The 22,337-nt window shown below is 38.7% G+C and overlaps 1 protein-coding gene across 7 annotated transcripts in view; it reads left to right on the forward strand.

Annotated features, from left to right (window-relative positions):
- The first annotated feature begins 873 nt into the window (after positions 1-873).
- Positions 874-22,337, forward strand: part of axin1 (axin 1) — a 36,078-nt gene continuing 14,614 nt past the window's right edge. For 3 of the 7 annotated variants that reach the window (XM_032537533.1, XM_032537537.1, XM_032537539.1), the window contains exons 1-3: positions 9,734-9,938; positions 12,712-13,683; positions 21,591-21,731. In XM_032537533.1, the coding sequence (XP_032393424.1) occupies positions 12,788-13,683; positions 21,591-21,731 (1,037 nt within the window). In that variant the 5' untranslated portion in view covers positions 9,734-9,938; positions 12,712-12,787. Of the gene's footprint in view, positions 992-1,385; positions 1,568-2,185; positions 2,491-7,990; positions 8,177-9,733; positions 9,939-9,974; positions 10,075-12,711; positions 13,684-21,590; positions 21,732-22,337 lie in introns of those variants that run through there. The other 4 variants (XM_032537535.1, XM_032537534.1, XM_032537536.1 and 1 more) reach the window with 4 other exon arrangements.

Raw genomic sequence — 22,337 nt, forward strand, 5'->3', positions numbered from 1 at the left:
GATGGACGTGCAGAGGACAGACTGGACGATGGCTGTGTAGAAGTGGACCAGCAGATCCTTAGGCAGGTTGACATTTGGTGACACATGGTCTAAATAGTTGATTGATTGTCGTATTGGAAATCTGCAAGGCTGAAATTCCTCTGACTGGCCAATGTTTGTCGCAATTTTCTCGACGTTTCTTGCCCGCCAGGTATCCATGGTAATCACGTGAATGCAAAGTATGAAATTCATACTGTAACGTTACAGTTATGTTCCAATGACCTTCCTTTTAATTGTCTGAACTGAAAACACTGCTGACGAACAAACTATAATTGTAGCAAATGCAGAATCGTGTTGATAGATTTTAAAAAGTTTTGTTTCTAAAATAAACTGTACAAATTTAAAGCTAAGTAGCATTAACAAAAAATGCTGATGTTAGCTAAATGGGTTAACATTACTTTATCTCTTTATGTTGTTTGTTAAGAATTTTGCTTGGACCACCCTGAGGCAAACGAATAACACCTCATCTTAACCATACTATGGCTTATTGTCTATTTATATAAACTGGGATTCTGTTCTGTGGAAAGTTTTGCTACCATGCCACAGGACTTGTGGTTAGCTAATTTTCTGTATAAAGTAGCCTACGTCCACCACCTTAACTAAAATCAAGGATTTATAAAATAACATAAAAGTATGTAAAGCTATAATTAGACATATACAGTATGTTATGATGCTGTACAGCATACAACATATCAGACATCCTGATTTTTTTCAAATCATTCAATAAGTTTTGAAGAGCACATCAATTTGGTATGTCTGTGTTTATCTTGTGATGTCTTATAATCTCATTCGTGCTAGTCTTTTGCAACTTGTTTTATTTTGGCAAAATGTCAGCCAACGCCGTGAGTCTTTGCTGGAGCAATGTGAGGAGAAAATTGGTCATTGTGAGAAGGGTATGCTGGACCTGACCCTGACTACAACCAGACATGCAAGTGTGAAATCCAGTTGAAAGGTAAGCAGCTGATAAAGCTACATAACAAAGCCAATATCATCTACTCCCCTCTCTCCAAAATGTCTTTTCATCTATCTTTCTCCTCCTTTCTTTGCATTCATCTCCTTATTCACTGGGCTAGTTTCACAACTTCATACATCAAATAGATGCAAGTTTTAATAAAATATCACATTGTGATGCAGGTCATTATAAAAAAGGCTTTGTGGCTGAAATGTGTAATGTCTAAGAAATCAATTTGATTTGACTCAACACTGCTAAATATATGATTTTCTTTTTTCTGTTGCTTAATGTGTACGGAGCAATTAGGTGAACATCACTCATGCCTGTTGGGTCTGTTACCATAGCTACAATACATTTGTGCAGACAATCATCTGGTCCTTGTTTCCTCCAATAGGATCGCACGGATGAAGCTGCAATATAAAGTAAAGATGCTCATCTTTCAGGAACACACTAGTAAGAATCAGAAACAGGTTCATGAGTATGAGAAAGTATTGCAGAGTGGCAGGCAGGGGACTGCGCCCAGTCATGGCGGACCACAGAAATAAGATCCGACGAGCCACCCAGCAGGAGAGGAAGGTGAGAGCATCTACCATTTTGAAATTAAACTTCTCTTATTGTTCATTGAAAGAGTTTGGCAGAACAAAACAGTACACAAGATATGCCTTTTGCATTCAGGCTCAAACGCAAAGAGAGACGAGGAGGAACAAAAAGGAATTTATCACTTTAAATAAAATGCATTAGTTGAATGAATGCAGACAGACTGTCTGATTATACTTATAAATGTAGTCGGGGCTGCTCAGGTCTCATTTACTTCCAATTGGTGAGATCAAAGAATTCCAGCTGAGCTTTGTTTAAAAGGAAGATGCCATTTCTACGTTACATATTATGGACCACCTGGAAATGTAAAGACCTGTCTGATCATTTAAAACATGGTTAAAATTATCAGAATCTGTCATAAATGAGTACACACATTTGAAAGTAGTTATTATTACAGATATGGTCTCAATCAAAGAGGGCTCTAAATCCCATCAATCTGAACATCTGATTAAAAGATGCGTTCAGGGACAATTATGGAGGAGCTTTGAGACCAGGCTTGTTGAAATCAAAGGCCTGAGAGCTGAAATCATTTTTTGCCGGCTATCTGTATCCTTCTGAGAAAAATAAATGTGGTCAGTTAATCTGTGGCTTTAGAAAAGGACAACAGCCAATGCAGCATGTTCAAGCTGCCCCCCTACTGGGCGGCCCATGAGCCTGTCGATATGGTGGTTTGATGTTGGATGGAAAATAAGAACCCCCCACAACAAACAGAGAGGGCTGGAACAGAGAGACTGGAACAGAGAAGAGAGGGTAGAAAGGGAACCATCGACAGATGGACTCTGTTGTGATTAAAGATGGCGGCAGTCTTTACTGCAGACTACGAAGGACTAAACTCGATCCATAGAAAAGCGGTGGGAGTAGTCTGCGATTCAATACAACAAAACCAAGAACGACACAATAAGGTAAAACAGCAGATATGATGTCTGCTTTTGAATCTCTTGAGGATGAAATCTATGGTTACCAGTAACTTTCCATTGTATTGTTTATCATTCTGTTGTGTGTGTTATCGTTTTTCATGCCAGTACCATACTGGATTTGTAATGTCCTCCCTCTCATCAAAACCGAAGCACATCATTTGATTTGACCAGTTAATATGCATCCCATGACCAGACTACCGAAGACCCCGATAGACTTAACGCTTAAATTAATTTGAATTTTTTTCAAGCCAGCAGATGTCGGACAATGTACTTTCAACATTTGGTACATGGTTACGGATGTTTGTCTTTGGTATTACATCACCATTGGAAATATGGGCCTTTTTGATATAATTTTTTTACCCTTTTTGTGGGAATATAGGGCTCTGTGAGCTATAATATCCAGCAAAATAAAAAAATTGCTCAATCCTCTGTGCCTAATCCACTCCAAGGCTTGTTAGTCATGATATATTCAGCCAGGACAAAGGACATCAGCAGGACTCCAGAATACATTTTCTGGCAGTCTTTTGATATTCCTCTTTCATTTCAGAACTTATAACAGACATTGAATAACTTTAATATGCCTGCCATATTTTTTCAGATTAAAACCATCTGATCTGTAATAACTTGGTCAATCATATTAACGGTTTTGAGTGTCTCAGTTTAGTCTGTAAGCCCTGCATGTGTATGTTTTCCATTTTTAGTTTTGAGGGTTTAGAATAAGGTATTGTCCTGTTTGTTGTTTCTTTTGTTCATTTTAACTTTTTTGGATTCTTTGAACACAGCCAATTTGAAAAATAGAAATCTCCATTGTGTGCACTAAGAATGGGAGCATTCAGTTATACGTCTTAATGGGCTTTTGTTCATCAGAGAATCTTCCACAGCGATAAGCCTATTTCAGCCAAGGCCTACTAGGAAGTCTAAATCCACACTGACAGGTGGAACAAAAGACAAACTGAAAGCACTGAATTGGGAAACATGAAGTTGTCCTCTGGTAACACTGCAGCAGGAAAAATCTTTTTAAAACATCAGTATAATTTTGAACATCTTTCTTTAAGAGCCATGATTATAATTACTTTTGACAAACTACAGAATTTGCATTTTTCTGTAATCACGAATGAATACTACAGATCAGTGAACACATAAAACAACTGTCATTGAAAGCTTTTAGCAACTACATTTTCTTTAACCGTTCTGAAACAAGATACTACTTTTAGATGAGCTTAGCTGATTTCATTAATGACAATGGTTCATACATTCACAGAACTGAACAGAGAAGCGTCTTCTATTGTTCTTCTGCTGAGCAGCTTTGCTGGGCCAGTTGCTTAAGGGCTTCTTGTTTTAAGTTGCTGAGGAAGGGAAGAGTAATTTTTATCCACCCTCTACACAGAGCCATATCTAGACATTCTAGGGATTTAAACTATTTGAACACGGGAACCACCACCCCAGTCTGCCACTCCTTGGGCACTGTCCCAGACATTCACGCAATGTTGAATAGGAGTGTCATCTAAGAAAGCCCCTCCACACCCAAAGCTTTCAAAGCAAGATTTTTGGACGTATCTCATCATTTCCCAGGACATTGCCACTGTTTGACTAACAAGTTACCAGGGAAATTGACAACTATCCCCTATCAGCCTCCCTTTCTGCCTCTTCCATAGAGGGTGTGTTAGTTGGATTCAGGAGTTCCTCAAAGTGCTCCTTCCACCGCCCATTACCTCCTCATTTGAGATCAACAGAGTCCCATCCTTACTGTACATAGCTTGGATGGTTCCACATTTGCCATTCCTGAAGTGGCAGACCTTTTTTCCAAAACACCTTGGTGCCAACTGAAATCCCTCTCCATGGCTTCTCCGAATTTCTCCCACACCCTCTGCTTTGCCTCTTTTCCGGGAGAGGTTGCAGCCCTTCAGGCCTGTCAGTGCCTTAAAGACAATTCTGGAGTCTTCCAGGATAACATATCCCGGAAAGATTCCTTCTTTATTTAGTAGCTTCCCTGATCACCGGTGTTCACCATGGTGTTCAAGCACCCCACCGCAGCTTCAGCTAAGAAAGCTTTGAACATTGTCCGCTCAGATTTAATGCCCCCAACCTGAACAGAGATGCCAGAAAATCTCAGACAGAGGTATGAGTTGAAGATTTCTCTGACATGGGCCTCCTCCAGTCTTCCCCCACCCCCTGACCCAACTCACTACCACAAGGTGATCCGCTGACAGCTCCACCCCTCTCTTTACTCAAGTTTCCAAAACATGCGTCCTCAGGCCTCAACCTAAGGTGCTCTGGTACCACGTACACTTATGAGCTTTCTTATGTTCAAACATGGTGTTTGTTATAGACAATCCATGACTAGCACAGAAGTCTAACAACAAACAACCGCTCAGATTTAGATCATGGAGGCCACTCCTCCCAGTAAAGCTTCTCCAGGTGTCTCCTTCATTGCCCATGTATGCGTTGAAGTCTCCAATGAAGCCCTATGAAGGAGTCCATTCAAGGTCACCCAACCCACCCAGTGCCTCATACCCTGGACAACTCCAGAAAAGAAAAGAGTCCATCCCCTATCCACAAGTACTGTGAAAGAACTGTGCGTAGAGGTAAGCCCCACCAGATCTAACTGGTAGCACTCCAACTCCTGCAGAAGTTCGATCCCCTTTTCCCATGTTCCATGTCCCCAGAGCCAGCCTCTGCCACCCAGGTCTGGTCCGTTGAGGCCAGTTTAAACAAATTCTTAGTCTGGCCCCCCGCCTGAGACCACTTTGCCATGGTAGACCCTACATGGAACCCCAGGCTCTCTTTAGGTTCATAGGGAACCACAAACCTCCCTACCAGCGCCAATGCATGTGTATAGACTTACTAGACAATGGCCTAGAGCAGCACTTTGGCAAGGCGGTAAAATTTCAGCTTATAAAACATTTCAATTGTTTCATTTGGCCCTCATTTTATTGCCTCTTGTGGTCCATTGGTGAGGAATGTGTGTCTGTCATCAAAATCACCAATAAGCGACCCTGCCCCCCCATCCCCACCAGTTCTCACAGGTCAGAGGTTGGAACACTGTACAACCATGTCTGTACAACCAAAACTGTCTGGTTGTGATTACAAAAAAAGAAAAATAGCAAAGGAGTAAGCACTCCAAAAATAAAATAATTCTTTATTAAAATATATTGATCCTGGTGGGAATTAAAAAGAGGATGCTGGCCCTTCCAGAGCCTCGGAGACCAGCGTCAGTGCTGTTGCCATTGCTAGCTGCCCGGCCAGTGATGCCTCTGCTACCATTAAAGACAGGGTGACAGGGACATTGAGGCTGCTGAACATATAGCGTTGCTACCTGTACACAGAGGGTGCCGAAGGATGTGAAAGATTCCAGCAAATTTCCAACAACAATAACACAAGAATAAATAGACATTTTGACAGAGAAAGGACCATATCAGGTCAAAGGACTTGATTTCCTTTCTCTATTAGTTTTAAGTTGTGAACCTGCTGCGCACTTGTGTGTAGGCCTATGTGTGGGTGTTTGTGTGTTTAACACACAAGACAAGGTTTTGTTGAGGATATATAAAGATTTACAATTATTTAGAAAATAGATGTGCTGTAAAGGGATTTGGAACCTATTGGATTTTTTGTGCGGCAGACCTGTTGGTGTCGTTGTTGTAGCGTCATGCATCGGCCTACTTTAATAACTGTTGAAAGTTTTTACGTTGCACATGTCTTTGTGTTATTGGCGTTTGTGTTGTTGCTGTTTTTTTGCTTATGGCTTATATTGGCTGTGTGTTATTGTTGATATTGTACGTTGCAAATAGAGAAGTGGCACAACTGTGTTTCGCCTAGAGCAGCAGAAATGCACGCACCGATCCTGATCCCGCCACAATTAGGTGATGGTTCCCGGAGAGGACTTCTACTTCAGTTTACTATGCACATGTTTGTAGGATGCCAGAATGCCAGTAGAAGAAAGATGCCAGTAGAAGAAAGATGCCAGTAGAAGTCAAAATGCATCATCATTTGACATTGTGATACAAGGGGGGAAAAGTCCATTTTTGTGGTGCAAATAAAGCTTTATAAAATGGATTAGTGTACTGTCAAAAAATACTTTGGATGTCTAACTAATTATATCAGTTATTATAATTTAGGTCTGTGTGCTCACAGCTGTCTGTACTGACAAGGTTATTTATGATAATCTTGATGGATCAGTAAAATGGATGCCATGTACAAGATTGACAATATCATTGGTTTCTCACATCCTGTATGGATTATGGATTATGTATGATTACTTTCATGATTGGATGGCAAAAGCCCAAATGCCTTAAACGTAATCTTAAAAAAAAAATTTTAAAGTGTCTTGTGTGTGTTCAGTATGGTCCAGTTTTGAAACAAAAGAAGTGGATGCAACTAATTAGTAGTATGTTAGAGTCCAGTAGATGCTCTATAGACCATAGAATAAAGTGTTAGAAGAGATAAAAGATTACATGAGTGGAAGTGGGGCGTTAAAAATGGAAATCCACACAACTCCATGTATGTGTATTTTTCCTTGAACCTCTGATTGTGAGAAGTCTATCAACATTAGACAGCTTTTGTTCAGGGTTGACTGATGTGCAGTCCCATCAGGCTTTTTAAGCCGCACTAGTTATCAGGTTGTTTCTAGCTTGTGTTGGAGTTTACATGTTCCTCCTCTTTTGATTAACTAAGAAAGTGTAGCTGCTGGTGTAGGGACTGATGTGAAAACCCACGCCAGCTGTCGGCAGCACTCTTTCATGTGTTCCTTTCTCTTTTTTCTCTTCACCATCACCGCCCTTCATTTGATCATAACAGGTTCTGACCACCATTTTGGTCTTTAAAAAAAACCACTGCTGATAAATCGGCAGCTAGCAGAAAAACTGGGATGGGCTAGAGGGGGTGCTGTGTAAACTTTAATTTTACATGTGATTTGCCTTGCTGCTGAGGGTTTCACAATGGGTCCAAACACCTGGAAGTAATGGCTGATTCTCAAAGCTTTAACTGTGAACAGTGGAACTTCATGTGATATGTCTTACCAGATGTTACGTCTAAAGTAGTGGTATAAAGCTGCATGTGTTGTTTCCATCAGTGTGTTGTTAAACAGAAAATGTTCTGTCATGCAATAAAACCATCCTGGTGTGATTCTGTCTGGATTTGTGTGTGTTTTTAACAAGTGTCCCATGCTGGGGGTATAAAAAGAGAATAAAGAAAACATGTTTAATCCAGTAAATCTATGATGTTCAGAAAGCTCCTGTTGGGGATTTTTTTTTAAGAAGGGGAATATAAGGTTTGGGAGCTGGCCTTATGTCACTGGTATCATGATAGAATGGTATTCTCAAATGATAAAGAAGACTTTTAAAATTAATTTGTATTAAAGTAATATTGAAGAACATGTAGTACAGAAATGTCATTAACATTGCAAAAACAAAATCCTACAGTAGTTTCTTAATATTCTTACGTTCTGCTGTGTGCAAAGCAGACTTAACAAATATGTATTCTCCTACAGGAACAAATGGATGGAAAAGACAATCTATTATGGCGACATTCTGCTTTGGCCAGGCCTTCTCGGGTCAAGGTGATGAGAGGGACGCTACCATTACTGCAGCCCCATGTGTTAAATAATCGTGCAATGGAATTCCCAGTAAATGGATATACTGCTGGAGGATGTGTGAGGAACACAATTAAACTCAAGGTAAAACATGTTGATTTGTTAATCAGCATTTTCTCAATCATCTTCATGTGATATGTTTTAAAGGGCCATCATATATTCATTCTTAAACATTGTCAAGATTTTCTAGTGGAAGAAATCCTGGCTTTTTCTATGATGTGAGAACATTGAAATGGTATTCAAAATAACAATAATAGAAATAGTGTTGGAAAGGAGTGTTTGAGTTTCATGATGCTTCAATAATGTTAATCAATTTTGCCTCGAGGAAGCTGAAGCGTGCTGAGTCTTTTTCATGTTTTATATTGCTGGCATAAATAATGTAAGCACTGTGTACACTGCACACTTTAACCTAGGTTTCTGGGTTTGAGCTGGCAATTCTGGTGATCTGATGAGACAGGGTGTGAAATATATATGTTCTGCTCTTTCTCGTGCTCCCAAATGGATTGATGTAATTACATAATCAAACGCATTTCTGTTTTTATAGTGTCCCATTAGCCTTTCATCTTAGGCTCATTAAAACCGTGTGACTGCTCAATGATTGCCTGGCATGAAAGCATGGTAACTGACAACCGCCTTTAATGTTGCATTTATTCTATTCTTTAGTCTTTGCACTGTAAAGTCATAAGGTAATGACACAATCAAGTGTATCTAACACTGCGGCTGCTGAATCAGCACTAGTTGTTACAGCATATAAATGCACATTATTGCAGTTCTGTGTGCTCACTGTGTGACATTCTCAGCCAGAACTGTTAAAATAAATTGTGTCTAATAATGCAAAGTGGCATGTTGATGGCTCTTTGTCACACCAAATTGTTTATAAAGAAGATGGAAGTCACTGCTTAGTTTGGGTTTCACCAGAGTTGTATTGGTTTTATTAATAAACACACCAAAACATGAACACGTATCTCCAAGGGCGCTGTAAGGGGGCCTGAGAGGCTGAGTAGCTGACTGCAACTTTGCACAATGTTGCATTTCAATTCAAAAAGGTGTTGGTGTTAGCTACAAGTACCGGAGCTAGGGCACATATTCAAACAGAGGAATGTTACAAGCCATTGCAAAAGGCTGGTAGTAGTCCCAAGTGTTCATGTGAGGTCATCATGTGACACATGGATTAGACCAATAAAAAGATTACTGCAAGATAATTTAACTGATCAAAGCATATTCAGCCCATGTAACCCATGTACATCTTCCTCATTATTAGCCTACAGCATATAACAACATAGTCACAAGGACACCTAAACGTAGGCCTGTAATAGACTACATAGCCTACTATTTAATGCTTACAGTGGTATAGTAATTATTTTGAATGTAATTGATTTCTTCCCTCAATAGAAGTTTGAATTAGGTTACTCAAAAGATCAGCCAATATGGCATAAGCTACTCTTTTCAATTTTTGTAAGATATCAAATATTTTTAAATGTTGATCCATTTTTCAGCAGATTGTAAACTAAGAAGTAAGAAAGGAAATGTTACAACCTTATTTTCAAGATATTTATTTTAATTCTTAAGAGAGGGTGACACAAATTAGTGTACCCTACCACATACTGTATGTAGCAAAACTAAATACTGGCAATTTGTGTATTGAACGGGCGAGGCGCTGTGCATCATCTGCTGTGTAGCTTCGGCTCCGCACAGACAGTGAGAGACAGTCATGGAGAGGTGGAGAGCGGACTGTTTTCTTTGTTATTTTTAAAGTCTTGCCATTCGCAACTATGACAATGTTGGCGGTGACTTGTGCCGGCCCAAATGGCAGATGCACTCGAAAGCAGCAAGAAGATTTTCACCGGTTAAGTATATGTCACTTTTTTCTCTCCCCCAGCTCAGAGATTGGGATTGCGGTAGTCGGGAGATATGTGCCATCGCTTTGCTGGTTGTAAATCTATTCGGAAATTGGTGTGGGATTCCCTCTGTGTCCTCTGACGGTAGGGGAAATGTTTGCGGTCGTCCTGTTGTTCGTTTAGTTTAGCAACTGTTAGCGGAGACAGTACAGATATTAATAGGTGAATAGTGTGACAAAGTTGTGCACTTGTCGGTCGGCTGCTGAAAGGCCTGTGTGTGTATGTGTGTGTGTGTGTGTGTGTGTGTGTGTGTGTGTGTGTGTGTGTGTGCCTGTCTGTGTGTGTGCCTGTGTGTGTGCCTGTGTGTGTGTATGTATGTGTGTGTGTGTGTGGAGTTTGTTTCTGGCTCCCCTCCCCCACACACCGCTGCTGTTCTTCTCATTCTGGAGAGGCCAAGACATGAATGTGATAAGAGGCTCACTTCAAAACGAACAACAAACGGATACAGTTTCAGAAAAAAAGGGGCATTTCCTGAACTCGGCTCTGACCGGCTGAAATCACGCCTAACCCTTTTGTAAATATTCCTGTCAACCCATACGTGAACCGCATAACCGTTAATTTCAATGGGCTGTGAATGCGCCAACATGTCTGTGCCGATGCATCATTACACACAGGTAGCAAGATGACTGCTGGTTTGACCAGATTATTCCTTAGCATTGATCAACCAGTGCCTGTATTAAAACTGCCCACATTTTTCTGGTTATGATTTGCACAGTTGCACGTGCTGCTCACACTTCAGGATTGTGCAGAGAACGGCATTGTTGCCAAATTCTTCTTTACTGTCTTTTGTTCTATCAGCAAAATGATTTGTATCTGTATTGGAAAAGACAGAGAGTGGGTGTGCCCTAAAGGTAACGTGATGGTAAATTTTTTTTTTATAAATCACAACTAGAGTAAACGTTTAAAAAAAAAATTGGAAATCTACTTTTTTAAACATTTATTTTCAATCCCAAAACCATTGGAGTTAACAAGGGCACAGAGCTTTAAGTAGGATTTTGATTGGTCAGAGCCATTACTGGTCACCGAGATTTGGTCCTGCCCTCATCTGTCAAAAAATATTGGCTGCTGCACAGATGTGTGAATTAAAACAGCCTTTTTTTCTCTATGCTATTGTTGCATTAGGGAATCGGGACTAAAATGATTTCTGACATTGTATCTGGGAAGCTTAAACATAAGCTGTATGTACAGGTAATAGAAGTGGCGATATACCCACTATCTCTAACTCTTTGCTCAGCAAGAAAGCTTAGGGACAACACATGAGGACCAGGACGTGTCCTTGAACAAGACATTGAATGATTTAAGAATCATTAGGTACGCTATTCTGTCTATGCTGACCCTGTACAATGATAGCAGGAAATGAAATAAAGAGAGAATATGATACAAGGATCAATAAAGTATATTTTCTGTGCTTCTCATTTCAGCTAATAGTAGAGAGACTGTTTCATTATTGAGTTCATACTGTAAATCTCCAGTGAATTTATCATTGGGATGATACACTAATACTAATTTAGATGTAATTGGAGGAGCTGTGTAAAATAATTCCATGCTCATGCATATAAGTCACAATATTGCTGCAAACTATATAACACTACACCTAGGGCTGGGCATTATGTGGATATTATATCAATATCGCGATATGAGACTAGATATCGTCTAAGATTTTAGATATATCATAATAGTGTAATATGGGAAGTGTTGTCTTTACCTGGTTTTAAAGGCTGCATTACAGTCAAGTGATGTCATTTTCTAAATTTACCAGATTGTTCTAACTCTTCTATTATTTACCTTTACCTGCTAAGTCATTAAATCATTTCTGGAGGATATTTATCTAAAATCTCAATGTGTAAATAACATTTTGTTATAGCACCAATAGTCAACCATATAATATTGTCGCAATATTAACATCTAGGTATTTGGTCGAGAATATCGTGATATTCGGTATATTGCCAAGCCCTAACTACACCATAATCCACTGGTAGTAGATGCCTTGAAGGCCAGATGGCAGTGAAGCCACGACTCACGGCATGGATTACCACAGCACTCCCACAGAAGTCTCAGTGTGACTCAGTATGGCACAATTATAGACCATCAAACCACTAAATAGACGATGAACCAAATTACATGCCAAATTTCAGTTTCTGCTGAGGTTTGCAGATGTAATGCAAATATTACGCTTACAGATCAAGTACATAGAATTCTATTTCAGTGTATCTTTGTATTGTAGTTTTCTGGGTTGTTTTCATCACTCATTTCCACAGTTATTCTATTGTATTGATTCCATATTTCAAATGAAAATACGCTGCACTGTAGTTGCAAAAGAATGTTATCATTAATTCCTCATTTTGGATTGGTTTTAGGGGTTTTCAGTAGCTTTTCTCACGTTTACAAATCCTCTGGATTTCTGCCAAATTTGCATTAATTTCAATGTTCAGCTGATGACTGGCCCCTGATGAGTTTTTCATGAAAATCTGACAAAAATGCAAACTGTGCAAAATTCTAAAAAAATCCCTGTGAGGTATTAGTCCTCCTCCAACCAGGCATATGGCAATTATGGCACATGATTATTCAACCTATTCTCAGTAGATCTGCTAAAATGAACTTTTTGTCATTAATCTGAGAATGAGTGTCTTCTGATAGCAGTGCCCTGTCAAGGCCAGCACTACTCTTCATTTCAATGATGTGATGAAGCTGAGTCTCATTATATATGTTTCCTCCTTGCAGGAGTTCTTTTGCAGTGGCATAAGTAGAGGTCTGGATCTACTAGTTGTGCAGTGTGGGCTCTACGGGGACGTGGTTTATGGATGCTGGGACTATGAGCATAAGCGACAAAAGGGACTACTTAGCAGACCTGGGAGGCAGCTTCACTGAGGATGCTCCGAGACCTCCAGTCCCAGGGGAAGAAGGTCAGCTGGTGTGCAGTGATGGACGCCAGTACAGCAACCTCGGCTTCTCCTCAAAGAACGAGAGCCTCAAATGTGAGGCGTCTGTGGCTACACCCAGGCGACCTGACTTGGACTTGGGTTATGAGCCGGAGGGAAGTGCTTCCCCTACACCACCCTACTTAAAGTGGGCAGAATCTCTTCACTCCCTCCTGGATGATCAAGATGGCATCCATCTGTTTAGGACGTTCCTCAAGCAGGAGGGGTGTGCAGATTTGTTGGACTTCTGGTTTGCGTGCAGTGGCTTCCGCAAACTTGAAGCTAATGAGGGTAATGAGGAGAAGAAGGTCAAACTGGCAAAAGCTATCTATAAGAAATACATCCTGGACAACAATGGGATTGTTTCAAGACAAATTAAACCAGCTACCAAGTCCTTCATCAAAGACAGTGTCATGAAGCTTCACATTGATCCTGCAATGTTTGACCAGGCTCAAACTGAGATACAGACTATGATAGAGGAGAACACCTATCCCTTATTTCTTAAGTCTGACATATATTTGGAATATACTCGGACAGGAGGAGAGAGCCCTAAGCTGTACAGCGATCGGAGCTCTGTTTCTGGGAACGGAAACGGGCTGTCCGGTTATTTACCGACTTTAAATGAAGATGAGGAGTGGAGATGTGACCAGGAGCCGGAGGAGCAGCCCGAGTGTGACCCCACACCGAGCAACCGGCTCACTCAGAAGCTGCTAATGGAGACGGCCCCACATCGCGTTACCAACAGCGCAAGATTACAGGACACTCACGAGTACAGGTAAATCCTCCCAGTAATCTAGAAGGCTTCACTACAGCCCTAACTACACAGCTTGTCTCTGCAAACTGCTGAATTAGAAAAGAGCGGTGAAACCCCACAATGCCATGAACGCTGCTTGAAGTTTGAGATGAAAACAGAGTCTAACTGTAGCACAGGAGACAGCTGAGATGAGAGGAAGGTGGTGTGTTACACCGATGCTGTTGAGGAAATGTCAGAGGCTGCAGAAGCTCATTTGCTGTTAGAAGGTTGAAGTAGTGTTCTTGGTTTTTCTTGTGCAGGTACTGTGGGACTTGAATTTTCCCATTGGAACAGTGTTTTGTGGTAAAAGTTCAACATGATTTTGTTTACAAAGGAACTTTCTGAAATCTTACCCTGGCAACTGTCATCTTTACCTCCCTCTTTTTAATATTAATGTGGTAATTTTTATTTAAATGTTGCTGTCTCCAGACAAGTACAAATCAGAAAACAGTGACTGAAAGAGGATGGGATAATGGGCAAAAACTTAGAGTTTAGGCAAAAGTGCAGAAAAAAATGGCCAAAAGAAAAAGAAAAAAAAATTAAATGTTGTATATATAATCTCAATTATATAAAATAAAAAAATATAAATAATTAGGCAAAACACATATAGGCTGTTATTAGTTATTATTGGTGATATTATCGGCCAATATTTAATAATAATAATAATATTCAGTAATAAAAAATCGAAGAAAAAAACACATTATTTAAATATTCATTCATTACAGTCATTTATAATGACAAAAAATTATTCTGATAAATGAATATTGAAAAAATAAAAATCGACAGTCAACCATGTTATGAGTGTTGATGTTGCATAGTTTGTCCACCAGAGGGCACTTTACAACGTCCCTCTTGGCAACACTGATTTTTTGTTTTTGTTAATGTGTTTTATGTTCAAAGGACTTTAAGTATCATATCTGTTTATGTTTTGTAACTCGTTCTGGATTTATAAAAAAAAAATACAGTATATCGGCCAATCTATCGGCATATCAGATTTTTAAATAATCAAATACTTGTATCGATACCTGCCTTAAAAATCCTTTATCGATCGGGCTCTAATCTACTTTATCACATTACATCTGACCAGCTCATGTTTCATGTTCTAAGAAGCCAATTCTCCACCTTTAAACATGACTGAGCCTCTGACATGGAAGACCACTGTGAGAGAAGGTGACTTTCACAAGCCTGTTTAAGGCTTAGGCATGAAAAGACTACAAAGAAAAACCCCAGTAGACAAAACACTTCATCAAAACTTGTGTGTGACAAATATATGTCAGAATCTAAGCTTTGTGTAGCTGCTTTGTCTAGGAAGGGATTAGCAAACTCAGATTTATATGTATATTTTTTCAAAATCTAGCCTGGAAATGGACATAAAAAAATTGTGGCATCGAGATGCATCAATAATTTTTTTAGAATCAAATCGTTGGCCTCTGAATCGAATGCTGAGGTGCCAAGAGATTCCCACCCCTAATATTCAATCTAGAGATCGCAAACTTATTTTATAATGTTGACTAGTCACAGTCATGGATATTGATTTGATCTGATTTTTAGACCACAAAAATGATATGAACTCAGAATTATCAAACGCACCCAGAAAAATGGCAAAAGCAAAACATTGTAGAGCACAATATAATATGCACATTTGCTGTGAACTTCCTATTGCACAAACATATATGAAATCAAAGACAATGTGCTTCTTAAAAGTTGAAATAGGTTATATTCAATAAACCTTTGTATCATAATCAATACAAAAGTAATGTTTAATTTGTCCTAAATTGAAGTAAAGCACTCATCTCAATACCCAGATTCAGTTTAGCAACATATCAATACAAGTGTAGGAAGTTAGCATTTTTTGCTGCAGTGTAAAGGGTGACTGTGTGACTATGTGTGCGTGTGTGCAACAGCAGCTTTAAAATTATGGCCTTTTAACTTTGAAATGCTTCTCATTTTCAGTGTGAGAGGTCAAAGTTGATTCACCGTGATGTTCTAACCTGTGCAATGCCAAGCCTGCTCATTGGCCTGCTGATTGATTCTGAGAAACGTTAGCTTTTAGTCATAATTACAGGTCTGTACTCAGATTAATATTTACTGTTGAGTTTTTTTTAAATCAGTGTCGTAAATGTTGAGGTGGCTGTTTCTTTTTATTACTGACTTGACTGCATTTTAAGTTGATGATTCTTGCAGATTCAGTTAGACTTCTTTTTTAACCTAATGTTGGTGCTTTGCATAGAGCTGGGCAATATATCGATATTGTTTCGATATTGAGATATGGTACTCGATATTGTCTTTGATTTTGGATATCGTAATACTGTAATATGGCATAGATGGTGTCTTTTCCTGGGTTTAAAGGCTAAATTACAGTAAAGTGAAGTCATTTTCTGAACTGAACTAGCTGTTCTTTGTTATGATTATTGAGAGAGTACTACTTTGATTCCAGGACAAAGCCAGAAAAGAGAAACAAGAAGTAACGTCTTTAATATTGCAAGACCTCGTCTTACCTCTAGTAAATAATCAAATGTCCGATGGTTGAATGACCTTTAGCTGCTTCAGTTTCAGGGTCCTGGTACTGTGCATGCTAACACACTGTGTTGATGACACTTACTGTATATTAAATATATATATATGTTTAACAGAACCATCATTATTATTAGTTACACTTGTATAAGTGAAGTGGGTTGAAAGTGCTAAGAGTGTTCATGGCAAATCATCCCTGGAAGAAAACAAACCAAGACAACACTTAATTTTTGTTTAATCTGACTTTTGTTAACAGAGTTGTAGGTAAATGTTGCCTTAATGTTATGGCAGCTCCAAATATATTATTGTAAAAATGATCTCTACCTTGAGTCTGGCAAGAGTGAGATTGTATGAGGGAAAACAATACTTGTTGATTGTGCTGGATCGCAGTTTGTTGTGACTGTTACGGGCCTTTGCTTTGAATCTGTCTAAAGCTGAGTGGACGGTAGGGGTGGGAAAAAAATATTGATTCTTAAATGCATTGTGATTCTCTCTAGAATTATTCAATGCTCAATTCTGATAAGTTAATAATCAATTATTTAAAAAATAATAATTATTTTTTTATTTTTTTTAAAACACACAAAAATGGCCAAAAGGAAGTTTTGTATATTTAAACATGATCTAATAAGACATACATAAATTAATTAGACAAAACACGTAAAGGCTGTTCATCTACTTTATGACATTACATCTGACCACCTCATGTTTCATGTTCTAAGAAGCCAATTCTACAAGACTACAGTTTTAGCCACAATGTGTAAAATACTACTCCCATAACATTAAGACAAGCTTGGATCTTTTTCAGTATCCATGCGAGAAATCAGACAACCAACCAAAATTCTGACATGCCAGAAATCTATGGAGCTGGAACAGTGACAGTAAACTTTGGTATTAAAAATAAAATTTAGCATTGAAACAAGAAATATTGGCAATGAAAAATGTGACTGATATATGTAACTGATATATAGCTCATCAGTATAGTATATAGTATATCAGCTCAACATTTTTCAGTGCCAATATTTCTTGTTTCAATGCCAAATTTTATTTTAAATACCACAGGTTACTGTCACTCTTCTAGCTCCATAGAAATCCTTCCGATCGGGGAAATTAATCAGGTGTTGTGACCCCCTTCAAACTGCATATCAAATGACAACCAGTCTGGCAGAAATTCATCCCAATTCTAAAATTAGTTGGGTTTTACCAATTTAATGCTAAAATTGGCCTTAATCCGTACGGTGTCTGCCTGGCTTAATACTCATCAGCTGATAGAATGACAGAGAACAGACACTGATTGACTCTAAAAGGCTCTGAGTAATCTGACTGTTTACTCTACATACAAGTGATCCTCCGGCATAAAAAAATTGTAATCACGTTAAACAAATGAAAAGTGGCTCAGCATTAGTTACATGCTTACAATTTAAGTGTGTTTGGCAAATGAAAGTGTGACAATTAAAGATCAAATGAATACATAATAAAGTGCTTGCTACCACAAATTAACTAATGTCACTGCTGATTGAACCTTGTAAAGCTCATCATGTAATACGATTACATCTTCAACTGAGGATTAAGACCACTTTGTTGTGGTTTCTGTTGTATGTTCTGTTTCCTGTTTAATTTTGGTAGTCTGTTTTTCTGTCTAGTCTTGTCTGTTCTACTTCCTGTCTCTTGTTATCTCGCTGGTCCGATTGTTCTGCCCCACCCTAATGTGTTTCACCTGCTGTATCATCTGTCCCTTGTTTCCTCGTTACCTCTTGTATTTAGTCTTTGTGCTGCTTGTCTTGTGTCAGATCATTGTAATGTCATTTGTTTGTGCTGCCGTCTCATCCTTGAAGGGGTGTTATTTTGTCTCTAGGTCCTGTTTGTTGGATTACTTTTGTTTTTTTCTTAGATATCGTTTCCTTGTTTTTCCACAATGGGTAGTGAGTTTTTGACCGCTTATTCAGGTCTGCTTTTGTTAGTGTTAACTCTTTTTTTTTTACTTTTTTAAATCCTCAAGCTCAGACTTTCTCCTGCCTCCTCTCTGCTTTTATGTGCTCAAATTCCCCCAGCCATAACAGTAAAAATAAAATAAATAAAAAGTCAACATGTAAGGTTTCTAAGGTCGGAAGGAATAACACGAACTGTCGTTGTTGAAAACTAAACCCAAAACAAGGATTTTAATACTAAACATTAGAGCTAGGAGATTTGGAGAATTCAAATATCAGGAAATTTTGGACCAAATGCCTCAATGTTGATACTGTAGTGTTGACTGTTGATGCTTTCACAAAATATTTACACAATGAGATTTTTGACATACTCATCAGTAATGTGGATATGGTAACTAAGTGGGTAAAGGCAAATAATAAAACAGCTTCAACAGTCTGGTACATTCAGAAAATGGCATCACTTTACTGTAATGCAGCCTTTAAAAACCAGAAAAGACAACATTAATGCCATATCACGATATAATGATATCCAAAAACTAAGACGAGATCTAATCTTGTATCACGATATTGATATAATATTGATTTATTGCCCAGCCCTACTAAAAATTAAGGTTCTAATGTGCATGTTGTTGCTATTGTTGGTCCTCAACAGAAAACAGAAGACAATACCTTCCGGAGAAGATCCTCTCTGTGACTAAAACACTAGTCACAATGCAGTAGTAGTAGTTTGGCCAGTCCTAACTGAGCTGATATCAGCTCAGCTGGGCGTCTGTGGCTCAGTGGTAGAGCGGTTGCCTGCCAATCGGAAGGTTGGTGGTTTGATCCCTGGCCCTGCAGTCCTGTGTCGAAGTGTCCTTGGGCAAGACACTGAACCCCGAGTTGCCCCCGGTGCTGTGCATTGGAGTGTGAATGTGTGTAAGTGTTTATCTGATGAGCAGGTGGCACCTTGTACGGCAGCCTCGGCCACAGTGTGTGAATGGTGAATATTTCCTGTATGATGCAAAAGTGCTTTGAGTAGTTGTTAAGACTAGAAAAGCACTATATAAATACAGCACATATCAGACCTGCCACATACTGGGCAGTTGCAGACTTTTTTTTGTCTATGTTTGCATCTTTTCTGGTTGATATCTGCAGAGGGCAAAACAAACCCAATGCTTGTTTGTGTTTGCTTTCTGGCAGTTATTGTTGGAGATCAATGCTTTCTTCGAAGTCTCATAAACATATACTGTTTAAGAGGAAAAATAAAGTTTTAATTAGAGAGTGAACACACAGTTTTGGGCATATTTTCACATCATATAGTTATTTCAGCAATCAAGCATTTGGCTGGAATTGCATAAAGACACGCTTCATTTTTAAAAAGCCTTTTAGCAGCACCCGTTGGGTTTTTTATGACACTAAATTTTACATCAGTTGTGTCTGATCTCTTAAGAGACAGGCAACAAAAGACATTAAATAGTCTTTCAGATCAGCATTTAGAAATCAATTGACTTGAAAGAGAATGACCTATACATTAATTAGTGTTTGGGGAAATTTGTTCTCGTTCAAGCAAGTTGTGTACTTCAAAGGCGAGACTTCATCGTCTCGATGTGTCACTGCTCAGTGTTTCACTCAAATCAACATTATTATGTTTATCTCACATAAAGAATCTGTAATCAGTTTTTGGAGTCGAGCAGTATTCGTATGGTACCATATACTTTATTGTCCCCTTAGGGAAATTTTGTTTTGGACTCCAAGCTACACACATAAATAATGCCTTGGCAGTTAGAAACAAAACAATACAGCACCAGCAGCAGCCACAACAATAAATTGCATATAAAGTCGGCCTATTGCACACATCCCTTGGTAAAAACATATTGCACGTAACACATATTTCCTTCACCCCAGAGTAAAACATCATGAAACTATATATATATATATAGGAAGTTTTTCCTCACCACTGTCGCACTGTTGCTTGCTCTGGAGGAAACTACTACAACTGTTGGGTCCTTGTTAATTCTGGAGTGTGGTCTAGACCTACTCTATCTATAAAGTGTCTCGAGATAACTCTTGTTATGAATTGATACTATAAATAAAATTGAATTGAAATTGAATTGAATATAGTAAAAGTAATTTTTGAGTTTGGAGTCAGACTTTTTTTACTTAAAAAAATGGAATTGATACGTTTTCTTTTGTATACGATTTGGTTGGCCTTTGCATGTTTTTAAGAGTTGACATAAGAAGGGAGAATGGCATGTGGTTGTTTTGATCACATTGAGGGCATCTGAGGTGTACTGCATCGTTGTCATAAATTTGTGGTTATGAGAAATAAATGTTTCCAAAATGGAAATGCAACTGTGAATAGTGTTTAGAATAGTTTTGCTCAAGGAATCATCTCATCTGTTTTTCACCAAATGACAGATTTAATTGTTTGCTTCTTTTCCTAGTCATTTCCTTTGCTTTGTCATCATCAGAAATGTTTCCACATATAATCATAACTTGAAACTTCTGTACACTGCACTTTTTATTTGTCCCAGCTCTTCCACCAACCTGGCACTGTAATTATTCACTGTTGCTGAATGTAGATGCTAATGAAAATCAGTCGGTCACAAAGGTTTCATTTTGAACTCTGGGTGCTTCTGCATTCCAAACAGGGAGAAAGCTTCAGGGAATTCCAATTTGAATAAAAAGAGATGATGCCTAACATGTTTAATTCATGTGTACAAAGCCCTGCAAGGGGTAGGTTCAGCAAAGTCAATGTAGAAGGTTGACAAATTAGGCTTTCCCATATACTATCTGTAGATGCTCTTGAAGGGTGTGCCGTAGAATAAAACTTGTAGTTATACTCCACCGTTTAATTCTCTGGTACTGAATTTGGTGTGTTCACAAAGGCTGTTGAAATATTATCAAATATGGTGTTCCTAGCAATTGCAGTATACTTCCTCTGGCTGTAGGTGTTTTTGGATTACGCTAAACCGAAGCAAGAGGAGTTGCAGGAAGTGTCAGAGCCTGAATGGTTGACAAAAAATGTTGGCTCATTCAAATCATGTTTTGTTTTTAACTAAGCATACATGTGGCATACATGGTACTGTAGTTCTCATGGCTTTAATGTGTGTTGTCTAAAATCCATTATGTCTGGAGCATCAGCTCTCCAACTAAACCAAAAGAGCAAAAATGGAAAACATATGGCTGTTCTTAAACAACAACCAAAGTGAATAATCTTCTGGTATAATGCTGAACTTTTGTGTTCTTTATAGAATGTTAACTGTAAACGGACAAACCTTTGGCTTCTGAACAGATTTTTTTTAATCACAATATATAACCATCCTTAATAAATACTGTGTGTTTATCATTTAGGAATATACCAGAGAGCTGTGTACCTCTTGATTATAAATGCATTTTCACAAGCATGTCTATACCATTATGATCTCTAAAGCTTTTTTTGCCCTGAGCATATTTCTTCATCTTTTCCAGGCATGCACCATGTCGGGAGCCCATCAACCCGTACTACGTCAACACCGGTTATGCTATGGCTCCTGCAACCAGCGCCAATGATAGTGAGCAGCAGAGTATGTCCAGCGACACAGACACGATTTCCCTTACCGACAGCAGTGTGTATGTATTTACTCATCACACTCACAGAAACGCACACATTTAATGCCTAAAGTTTGGCATACCAAGTAATAAATTAAGAATCCAATACAATACTAAGTATTTCCAGTTGTTTAAAAGGAAGCCATGTCATATAAGTTAGCATTGCTCAGAGACAGGATTAAGAGTTTAATTGGTTTCAAAATTGTACTTCTTGCCCGTTTTTACCTGCGGTGTGATTAAGTAACTAGTAGCAACCAACATCTGCTCATTACGGTAGCAGACATAAATCCATGTGTGATAGAATGTACAGAAATGAAAATAACCTACTGACCTCTTTTATAAATTAAATGAAATGTATAAATTTCATTTCATGTAACTTTGTTTGGACACCAGCATGAGACCAAAGGCAGTGTTTTTTACCATTTGGTACACTCACTTGTGAGCAGGACTTGTATTTCAGTTGAGTGTGGTGGTGAAAGAAGATTTTAGAAATAATGTTTTCTAGGTGCAGATAGGGCACCGGGGATGTAATGCCAAAAAAACTTCAAAGCTTGCACAGCTGGACAAAAATGTGTTTGAAGCTGAATGGATTAGAGGCAGTTATCAGCTAATTGTTGCAGCGCTCCC

Source organism: Etheostoma spectabile, chromosome 15, assembly GCF_008692095.1.
Source record: "Etheostoma spectabile isolate EspeVRDwgs_2016 chromosome 15, UIUC_Espe_1.0, whole genome shotgun sequence".
Taxonomy (NCBI): domain Eukaryota; kingdom Metazoa; phylum Chordata; class Actinopteri; order Perciformes; family Percidae; genus Etheostoma; species Etheostoma spectabile.